At 43.9% G+C, this 11,807-nt stretch overlaps 1 protein-coding gene across 2 annotated transcripts in view; it reads right to left on the bottom strand.

Annotated features, from left to right (window-relative positions):
• Positions 1 to 10,840: 10,840 nt before the first annotated feature.
• kif17 (kinesin family member 17) overlaps positions 10,841 to 11,807 on the bottom strand; it is a 43,555-nt gene continuing 42,588 nt past the window's right edge. For both annotated transcript variants that reach the window (XM_061886183.1, XM_061886198.1), the window contains one exon: positions 10,841 to 11,504. In XM_061886183.1, coding sequence (XP_061742167.1) covers positions 11,371 to 11,504 — 134 coding nt within the window. In that variant the 3' untranslated portion in view covers positions 10,841 to 11,370. The remainder of the gene's footprint in view (positions 11,505 to 11,807) is intronic.

Consider the following 11,807-nt stretch of genomic DNA (forward strand, 5'->3'; position numbering starts at 1 on the left):
AGCAACGCTTACTCCAATCAGCAGATGTCCTGTTGTCATAACTCCGACTAGGTAGATATCTTCACATCCTCGACAGAAAAGGGTCGCCAGGCAGGCGGCCCTTCTTCTTCTCCCAAGAGTCCATCGTGTGTCCAGCAACAACCGCTTCGTCACGACAGCAGGTTCCCCCAAACCCAAGATCTTGTCAATTTTGTTGAGGCCAGTTAAATAGTTCCAATGTTTAGATTTGGAGAGCAGTCCAAAAAGAGGCAACAAGAAAGTTAAGACAAGACAAAACAAAGAAGCAAGCAGGAGAGATAAGGGAGAGGAAAGGGGAGCGTCCACCCTCAATGAGTGCCAGAGAGAAAAGAGCCCTGGTGGTCGAATCAGAAACAAAGCTCTCTGGTCCGCCCCCTACTCTTGTGGCAAGTGAGGGCGGTACTTCTATACCCCCTCTGGGATTGAATCCTCCTTTAAAACTAACGCTGTCTCCTGACTGTAAATCACCTCTGGTGCTTAAGCCCCTAAATAACAGCCACCCAGCGGATAACCCCCTGAATATGCCTAATCTAACTAGACAACAGACGATGCCTGTGTCAACGCCATTTCTTGACTCCTCACTTTACACGCCAGACCATTTTGATAACAAAACCAAACGTGCTCTTCCGACAGATGACAGCCTCTCACGTGCACATCAGACATTTTTGAACCAGACACAACCAAGCCAGACTTTGGGGTCTCTTGTAACCGCTAACGGCTCACTGGAAGGCTACATTGACCAACACCCACGTGCATACAATACACGCTCAAAAAAGCTGGATGGTAACGGACACGCATATCCACTTTTTCCTGATAATAGGGGCAGATTTCAATATAAGCCTTTTGCTGTTGCAGATGTGCAAGCCATTGTTGACAAACTCCCACCTGTGTCTGAAGGAGGGTGTCTTCATCTTAGACAAACTGACAGCAGGATACACTCTCTCCGCAGCAGACTTTAGAGGCATTTTGTATTGTTGTGTTTACACACAAGATAGCCAAAATATGGAACAACAAGCAGGATTAATGACTGAATCTCCGACCTTGCCGACAACACCATACATTAACGACATAGCTACTGTTATGCCCAGTCTCTTTCCTCTTCCGTGTCAAAATGCCACACCCACTTTTCAGTGGGAAGATGGTGAGTCACCTTAAGTATTCATAAACCAAGCTAAAGAGCAGTGGTCACGTGCTACAGGTGTGCATCTCAGTAGAGAAGGGAAACACAGACACTTTTTTAGACGAGCCGTGCTTGACGTAATGCCAACTGTAGTGAGATTCAGGATGAATGCTAATCCTGATATACCAGGAGCTGACAGTGCTACCTGGTAGAGGCCCAATTTCCACATGCGAAATTGGGCTAAGCAGGATAAGGATGATAAGGCGAATGACAGAGCAGCAAGGAAACAACTACTTAATTTTCAAATTACTGAAGCAACTATTATTTTTATTTTTTTTCTGCTTTTGAGTCTATAAAGTGTACTCAAGGGGCAGCACGGTGAAGGAGGGGTTTGTGCGTCTGCCTCACAATACAAAGGTCCTGACTAGTCCTGGGTTCAATCCAGGGTTCGGGATCTTTCTATGTGGAGTTTGCATGTCCTCCCCATGACTGCGTGGGTTCCCTCCGGGTACTCTAGCTTCCTCCCACTTCCAAAGACATGCACCTGGGGATAGGTTGATTGGCAACACTAAATTGGCCCTAGTGTGTGAATGCGAGTGTGAAAGCTGTCTGTCTATCTGTGTTGGCCCTGCGATGAGGTGGCGACTTGTCCAGGGTGTACTCCGCCTTCCGCCCGATTGTACCTTAGATAGGCACCAGCGCCCCCCGCAAACCCAAAGGGAATAAGCAGTAGAAAATGGATGGATGGATGATATGATCAATCCGGTACAAGGGAAAAGGTACTTGCTGATTTGCCTTGACAATTACAGTGGTTGGCCGGAAGCAACGCCAACCTCAAAAGAGGATGCAAAATCAATAATTAAATGGCTTGTTAATGACCTAATAGCCCGACAATGTTTCCCCAAATACATTACGTCAGACAACGGCACCCATTTTAAAAATGCTCACTTAGCCTTGGTCGAAAAGGCTATCGGACTGTACAGGTTCGGTTTGGTGTACCATTCTCAGTCCCAAGGTAAGGTCGAGAGAATGAACCAAAACATCCAAGACAATATTGGCTAAAATCTGTCCACAGACCAAATTGAAGTGGGTTGACGCATTACCATTGGCTTTAATGACCATCCGAATGTCCATGAACAAAACTGTTTTTCCGCCCTTTGAATTTTTCACCCTATGAACTGCATACAGGTCAGCCCTTCCCAGGACCAGCAGCCCCCCTGGAAGGAGGAATCAGCGTGAGACCAAAATGGTATTTTTACAAAATGCATAATTTATGTGCCAGTTCCTCTGTACAGATTCGAGGATGACAGCCCGCCACTCGAGATTCCCTTCCACCCGCCGAGAGGGTCAAGGTCATCAAGCGCAAGTGGACTGAGCCCAGGTGGACCGGTCCCTTCAAGGTCGTGGAACGGACGTCCCACGCCCTTCGACTGGCTGGTAAAGGGGACACCTGGTACCACCTCTCCCTATGCACTCCTGCTGAAGAACCTGACAGATCTCCAGCAGATACCACTGCCGACATCGCCACATCACCTTCCCTACTCGACCTCCTAGTAGCGCCTTTTGAGTCTGAGGCATCTAAAGAAGAACGGGAGCAGACAGAAGACTCACTGTTAGCCACTGAAGGGGGTGATGTGCTGGTAACCTCTCCCCTCAGGTCATAGAAGAGCGAGGCTTTAGTAACTTACACACACATAGTCTTATAGTAACTTACACACACATAGTCTTACAGTAACTTACACACACGTAGTCTCACAGCCCAGAAGACGACGCCGAGAAAGATCTCCCCCTGTTGAGCTGCCGTCTACCGTCGTGTAGATCTACCAGTCCTGCTCAACTGCTTTATCATATATCCTTACTTGAGACCAACCTATGTACTCGATGTTACACAACGTCTCTTACTTGTTTTCAGCATAACTATTGGTGTTGTTACAATAAGTGAAAAGTTTGATGTTGATCCCCGTCTCATTACCTAAATTACTCTGATTTCGATAGACGAAAGGCAGGATGTTACACCCAGTAGTATTCCCTGACGGACTGGTACTAGGGCTTGTTATATTGTCCTTGTGCCTCAGTCCTTCCTTACCGACGACAGTAACTGACAAGTGTCTTAGAACATATGGCGGACTTGAAATAGAATGGATCAATGGGGACAGCAAGACTTACTTTTTTGACCTGTGCAGTGTGATTGATTGAGAGGGACATAATAGCTATTACCGTGGTAGTAAATAAGTGATAAATGGGTTGTACTTGTATAGCGCTTTTCTACCTTCAAGGTACTCAAAGCGCTGACACTACTTCCACATTTACCCATTCACACACTGATGGAGGGAGCCGCCATGCAAGGCGTTCACCAGCACCCATCAGGAGCAAGGGTGAAGTGTCTTGCTCAGGACACAACGGACGTGACGAGGTTGGTACTAGGTGGGTGTTGAACCAGGGACCCTCGGGTTGCGCACGGCCACTCTTCCACTGCACCACGCCGTATAACCTCTATCTTTGTTACGACTCAACCCTGAACTATTGGTGTCGGAAGCAAAATACATACTCTAGTGGGTGATGGCCCTCGTGGACCCAGGTAACCCACTACACAGGGGATTGGAATCACCCAGCCCCTATTATTACAGAAAAACTATTCGGAAAGGGATGACTTTTCAGAGGAATTTTGATCGTTCCCAGAACCCCCTCACCTTACAATTGCCAACGTGGGTGTCATGCCCAGTCCCTTTTATGTTGTTTTGGGGGTTGACCAGACTGGTACAGACTCTAAAGGGATTATTAAAATTAATGTCCTTGAGAGGGCGTTAACTACCTCTGCCCCCTCCGTGGCACCTAAAGTGCCACTCCACCTCAGTGACGTTTCAAAGGCTCTCACATCTGTGATACTAATGACATCACCACTGAAGACCTGGTAGCTTTGAACCTAGGAGCGGGTGCAGGCAACCTGTGGCTCAGGTGGATGACTAGCATGGCCAAGAGCCAAAACATGGGTGACTGTGTTGCTTGTTCCGCTGGATGTCCCTTTCCCCACACTTACCCCGCACCTTTTAAGTTGACTGGCACAAATGGCTCAAACTGCCTTATCTCCTTGTTTTCTGAACCCACGCCGCCAGGTTGCGATTTGTTGGTTAGTGTGTATCCTCCTGTTGACTATTCCACCCGACTTCTTCCCATTTGTGGCCCTAAAGCTGAATTACACGTGTTTTCAATTCACAGGACCCTCTTCGTCCCCCAAAAAATTGGGTGACATTGACCCTTCCTGGTGCACCACACTGATAGATGGCTCAAAAATAGGCCCGTGGGCACAGGCTGACTTATTCTGGTATTGTGGGGAGCACAGATTGTACATTAGAATCCCGACGTCAGCCGTTGGGCTTTGTGCTATGGTTAGACTGGTGACCCCACTCACCCTAGTGGGTACCAAATTAACACCCCTTGGAACTCCTATTTCAGCAGCCTCTTTAACTTTCCGCCGACGCCGCCATGTTCTATCTAGGAGTGTAACAGGCTCCTTTAATTTGATGAGAAACCCTGATGGTGTTTACTTTGATGCAATATGGCAACCAAGGGTGGTCCCCTCACAACATAAATTGTGGTGTGAATCCTGTGCAGGTTTCGAGAACCTTCCTATCATTGGTGTTATTTTCCCTGTGACTGCTACTAAAAATGTAGAACGCATTAACTATGTTTTTTATGATCTGTTGAGACTGACCGATCTGACTCGTGACGCTGTTGAGGGACTTGCTGAACAACTTGCCCCGACCTCCCTCATGGCCGTCCAGAACCGCATAGCCCTTGACCGCATCCGAGCCAAGGAAGAAGGTGTGTGTGCAATGTTTGATGACCAATGCTGTACCTTCATTTGTAACAACACCGCCCTGATGGCTCGGTCCAGAGGGCCTTAAAGGGCCTCCAAGCCCTGTCTAAGGAACTTACTGAGGTTTCCGATGTCTCTGACCTCTTCAAAGATAGGCTCCAAGGAACCTTTGGCAGGTGGACTGACCTAATTAAGTCTGTCCTGGTCTCCATTGGAGTTTTCTTGGCCACCATAGCTTCATGCGGTTGCTTGATCGCCCCTTGTGCTAGGTCTCTATGCACCCAAATCATTGTTAGAGCCATAGATGGTCAACCCCACCCTGTTTCTGGGTTTGCTATGTCTCTGAAAGGGGTCAGGCAAAGTGGTGACTTTCAAGAATTGCTAGCTTCCCTCGCTGACCATGACGACTTTGACGTGGACTCCCTGCATCTATCTCCCATGTAACTACCGTGTTTCCTTGAATTGCCGCCGGGGCGCTAATTAATTTAAAACCTCTTATCACTCGTGCACTTACCAAAGGCATGCGTTAAAAGTAAGCGTGCGCTAATTATTTTATAACCTCTTCTCACTCCGGCACTTATCAAAGGCATGGAGTAAAAATTTGAGTGTGATGTAAGGATACCATCATGAAAAGCACATTTAATACAAAAAACGTTATTATGGTTATTATTTTCAGCACCGAAGGCTTGGAATAACCTACAATCGAATATTCAACTTAAAACCCTTGTTACATTAAATGAGTGTAAAGCTTCTGTGAAAGGATTGCAGTCTACCTTGTCTGTATGCACATGTCATATGAGCAAGATTTAATGTTGTAAATGTGATGCTTTGTGTGTTGTTTACTGTTTTTAATGTAACCATACTTGCCAACCTTGAGACCTCCGATATCGAAAGATGGGGGGGCGTGTTTGGGGGCGTGGTTAAGAGGGGAGGAGTATAATTCACCAACTCAAGTATTTCTAACATCCATCCATCCATCCATTCATCCATTTTCTACCGCTTATTCCCTTTTGGGGACAACATTCACACTCACATACACACACTAGGGCTAATTTACTGTTGCCAATCAACCTATTCCCAGGTGCATGTCTTTGGAAGTGGGAGGAAGCCGGAGTACCCGGAGGGAACCCACGCATTCACGGGGAGAACATGCAAACTCCACACAAACATATTTCATATATACATATATATATATATATATACATATATATATATATATATATATATATATATATATATGTATGAAATACTTGACTTTCAGTGAATTCTAACTATATATATTTATTTTATTATATATATAAATAAAATAAATAGTTGAATTTCCGACGGCACCTATCAAATACACAGTAATAAAAACACAGTTCTACTAACTGTACTGTGCTTGCTGGTGACTAAAAAAACAAAAAAACACTTACCTTTCACTATTTGAGTAACCTTTGTTTGCCATTTGCGTATTGGCGAGCGATCTCCGAATCCAGGAACATATCCTTCACGGATTTGTTGTAGACATCCGCAAATGAGAACGCGATGTTGCTTCCAGCAATCAGCATAGCCATCTTTGTCTCAGCATAAGTTACACCATCGGGTCTCCATTTTGCGAGGTGGCCCATAATACTGGGTTGTGAACGATGCTGCGCTGCGGACGCTTTGTGCTTCGCTGAACGTTCATGGATGGGTATATCCGTTCGACCGCCATGTTCAATGGAGAAGTATGTTCTACAAAATTTACAGGCAACATACCCCTTCCCCTTCTAACTCTCCTGGATAAACTGTTTCCAATCGTTTTGGAACTTGCAAGCGTATTTCTTCATTTTGCTCATCGACGGTGTAATATATTGGGTTGGAGTCAATAACCAGGCGACGTGATGAAGTTACGTCTCAGAACAGACTCCCTAATGCATGTTCCTTGACTGCACTTAAATCAGTGGTTCTCAAACTTTTTTTGTCATCCCCCACTTTGGACAAGGGAGAGTTTTCAAGCCCCACCTGCCCCATCACCCCAACAGAACGCTAATGCCAAGCTTAACATTTTCAAATTTATTGAACATCAAGTAACATCAAGTTGTATACATTCAAACTCAATAACATAAAATAACATCCATCCATCCATTTACAACCGCTTATTCCCTTTGGGGTCGCTGGTGCCTATTTCAGCTACAATCGGGTGGAAGGCGGGGTACACCCTGGACAGGTCTCCACCTCATCGCAGTAAAATAACATCAAGTTCAATAATAAATAAAATAACTGTGCAGCTGTGGTATGACTTGCATCAAGTTCAATAATAAATAAAATAACTGTGCAGCTATGGTATAACTTGCATCAAGTTCAATGATGAATAAGATAACTTGCATCAAGTTCAATAATAAATAAAACAAAAGTGTTATAACTTGCATCAAGTTCAATAATAAATCAAATAAAAGTGTTATAACTTGCATCATGTTCAATAATAAATCAAATAACTTCCATCAAGTTCAATAATAAATAAATTAAAAGTGCCACTTTTTCGTGTTTTGATCAAGTTTACCGCGCTCACAACATCTGTTAAAACTTCGTTAAGTTCGGGGCTGAGCTGCCTTGACGCAAGTGCTTCCCGGTGAATGACAGGGTGTCCAATGCGCATTTGGCGCAACCCTCTTTATTAGAGCCTGCAGCCCGTTTCTTGACCCTGCCATGGTCTGTGTGCCATCAGAGCAAAAGCCCACACAGTTTTCCCATTTAAGGTCGTGTTCTTTGAGGAAACGGTCCATTATCTTGAACAGCTCATCAGCAGTGGCTCTATTTTTTATGTATTTGCAAAACAGCAAATCCTCGCACAGTGACTTGCCATTCACAAAGCGGACATATGCGATGAACAGGCAGTTTTATATTGTTGTCAGTAGCTTCGTTCACTTGTAAAACAAAACAACTTTCTTTTAATTTGTCTACGAGTTGTTCCTCAAGATCACTTGCAATGTTGCATATACGTCTTTCAACTGTGTCGTTTGACAGTGGGACAGCTTTTAATTTTGCTGAACTTGTCTCGTCAAGAATGACTGACACCATGTCTATTGCAGCGGGGAGAATGAGCTGCTCAGCGATTGTATGTGTTTTTTTGCATTGTGCAATTCTGTATGCAACTCTATATGAAGCCATTTGAGCGTTACTGTTTACTGATGCAGCTTTTACCATGCGCTTCTCCTGTTGACGGTACTCTGCCAGTTTTCTTTGAAAGAAATCAAGTGGCGTGATTGGGGTGTGTGGTCTCGAGGTGTCTCTTTAATTTTTTGGGTCTCATGCTGTCTGCTGCTAGCGGTTTTAGACACAGAACACTCAGGGGTCCCTCTCCTCTGCCCCCACCACTGCTGCCGTGAATCCAAGAGCAAGATACCCTTCATCATATTTTCTTTTCGGTTGGCTTTTTGGTTAATTAGGCCTGTGAGATTTTTGTGTCTCTGCAGACGCTGGCTCTGGCTCAACCACTTTTGAGGTGCGAGTCAAAAACTTATCCATTTTGTGTAATTGTGGTCCACACATTAGCCTGCTACCCATCCGCGCGAAAGTTTGTTCCGTTTAGCCCTGCCCCCATTAGTTACTGTTGCCATGTCTGTCAAACTTTCACTCCTACCTAAAAATGTAAAGCCTACAGGAAAAATAAGTATTTACATTAATTTATATAGCGGATTTCACAGACAGAATCACAAAGTGATTTACAGTGTGTATAGAAAATGAAAGCATAGAAAAAAAAATAATAATAATTCTAAATATTAAAAAAAAAAAAAAAATGTAAAGTGAAATTTCCTTCCGTTCCTCGCGCCCCACCTGTCATGTCTCTATGCCCCACCAGTGGGGCGCGCCCCACACTTTGAGAAACGCTGACCTAAATGTAGAATATATTTACATTCTATTCTATTCTATGTACAGTAGATAGCAGTATTGTCCTGTTTAAGAGGGTCACAACATTGCCGAGTCAGGTTCTCATGGAGCTGGAGGAGGCGTGGCCTCCACCTCCGCCTGAATTTTGGGAGATATTCGTGGGAAAATTTGTTCCGGGAGGGTTGGCAAGTATGAATGTAACCTTGCTGCTGCCCTCTTGGCCAGGTCTCCCTTGGAAAAGAGATATTTGATTTCAATGGGATTTTACCTGGTTAAATATAGGCAAAATAAAAAATAAATGAAAAATGGTCTTACCTTTACCTATAAATGAAATCCATGCCAGGTCCTTCTGATCAAAAGCATCGATAACTTGTTTATAGAAGTCTTCCTTATCTTTCTTCAGTTTTAAAAGTCTCTCTGTCTCGATGGAGATCTTCCTTTATTACCTCATGCCTCGATTGAAAGTCCAGTTCAGAAGACTGCTATCAGACCGCTGCTATCAGTTAGCTTGGGTGCGGGCGACGACAGAATCATCCTCGGACAACTCCCCCTCCCTTTCTGCTCTGTGGGTGATCTACTTTTCCCCACCGCTGCCAACATGAAGTGTTAGTTATTGTATAAATAATACACTGGGTATTTAGGACTGGAACATGCTTTATTTCAGCCCGGTTAATTACATAGCCAGCATAGGTCCGTCGTTCACCCGCCGCGTCATGTCCGTCCCAGCACAATACACGTCAATCATTTCACTTCTTCTGCAGCCGAGTCGTCGGAAGAAGGATCACTATCGCCCTCTACCACCAGGAGGCGGGAGTCATTTAATGACTCATACTTAACAGACGGTATTGTGACGGTCTCAAGCCGTCTTGCGTGTTCCCAGGACCAACAAGGAAGGACATGGCTTGAGCAGTTTGACTTTGTTTATTTTTCAATAAAACCTCAGTCCAGGACGCTTTTCCGCTCCTCCTCTCCGCTCGCTCGCCGCCATCTTGGGCAGAGCTACAGCGTGCCCGTCCTGTCTGTCGGACCGTCGGCTCCACAGGTATATTAATAAAACACAGCTACTTACTGTTCTTTTTAGCATAGCATACCGGTATTCAATAGCTTGGACCTTAAATCCTACTGAATAGCTCTTAATCTTCTTCCCTTTATGCGATTTCAAATTACCGGTATTGAAATCAGCCTCCTCCATTTTGAAAATGGGACAGGGGAAGTGTCACTCGTGACGTCACGAGTTTGGCCCGGCGGTAGTACTAAGCATGCGCTAATTATTTTGCGAAGCGAGTCTGACCCGGCAGTAATTCAAGGCAGGCGCATACTATGTGCCTGGCGGCAATTCAAGGAAATACGGTATGCTTTTATTTTATTGCTAGCTTGCTACAACTTTAATGTGGGGCGTGCTTTAGAAGTTTTGTAATTGTGTTAGAGATCTTTTGTAGAAGATCTGAAGGGGGATTTAGGGAGATAGATATCTATGTATATCCATATTCAAGAGTCATTTATTTTCTCCATAGTCATATTTGAAAACAGCTACTGTGTTTCCATTTGTGCTCTTTATGGTTGGCTGCTAACCAGTGTGCATGTGTTAACCCTGAAGCTGTAGGAATGAGAAGACTAGCCATAACTCTCTTCTTATCTCTCCTTTGTAGTGAGTGTGAGGCACATGCACTAACCCCCGTTTCCCCGTGCTGCCTTTTTTTCTCTCATGTATAAGAAAAATGTAAATACATACATTGCTATAATGTTCTGAGTGTTGAGTATGAAACATCTATCTGGGAACCAGGTAATTTTGATGTTTCCATACAAGGCTTGGAAGTAGTGGATGAGGATTGTTGGCTACTCATCTTACTCGTGGGCCTGCTTCTCTTCCATTATCAGATGAGCTTGAGCCCGACATCCGTATTAACTAAGCAGTCTGTCCTTTCTCTGCTTGCTGTATGCTGCAAGAACGTGCACGCCATCAATGTACCTCAGAACATCTTAACATGACTCCATTTATCAACACAAAGATAATGAGTATCAGCAACACCATCAATATACTGAAAGATTTATTAACACTGACTGTACATGTATTATAAAAAATATTTTCAGCATTCTAACTGATAATGTTGATTGTGTACAGATGGTTAGTTAGTTTTTATATTAAAACTCAGTTTTACAGTTTTTAAATGAAGGTTTTATAGCAGCGCATCTCAATGAATTAGAATGTGAAATTGGATGGCAGGACTTTAATTAAGACAAAGAGACCTAGTCAAGGCTGAAAAAGGTTTTTGCAGCGCATTTTTTAAATTTGGTCACAATATTGACACATTTCTCAAATTTGATGAGGTCCTGAATTTGTTGTTTTAGATATTTAGACAACTAAGGGACACATTCTTGAAATATTTCTGTCCATAGTGAATCTGAAGAGTAGTAGTTTCACTTTTTGAACTGAACTACTGAGAAGAATTAGCGTTCAAAAAGATTCCACTTTATTGAAATGCACTACTAAATGACAGTTGTATTAAGATGATGTAACACACCGATGGTCAAAAGTTGAAATCAATTCTGTCGCAGGCTTCCGTTATAGATGAGATTTGTTTTTTTTACGCCTGGTCTTGCCAGTGGATGCGGGGACAGTCAGGGACTCTAGACGGAAAGGGCGGGGCATGGCAGGCTCCATGCTTGCGTTCGCGCTGAAGGAGGGTGAGTATGTGGCTGTGGGGAGGAGGTATTGTGATTGATGACTTCTGGATTGATTTACATTTATGAAGGATGGATTATGCTCCAGCATCATGGCGCCGGTGGGATCGATGCCGGCTTGCAAAGAGTTGTGGTTGTTCACTTTTATGGTTCCTTGTTCTAATGTGGATTTGTGTAGTTGTTCCAACGTACACACACCAAGCAGGGAGGTACAATTTTGTATTCACATTTATATTAAATGAATTAGTTGATCAATATAATAAATTAAAAAAAATGTTTTTTTTTATTTTTTTAATCTCTTTTAAACATGCTGTAAAT

This window comes from Nerophis ophidion, linkage group LG02 (assembly GCF_033978795.1).
Source record: "Nerophis ophidion isolate RoL-2023_Sa linkage group LG02, RoL_Noph_v1.0, whole genome shotgun sequence".
NCBI lineage: Eukaryota > Metazoa > Chordata > Actinopteri > Syngnathiformes > Syngnathidae > Nerophis > Nerophis ophidion.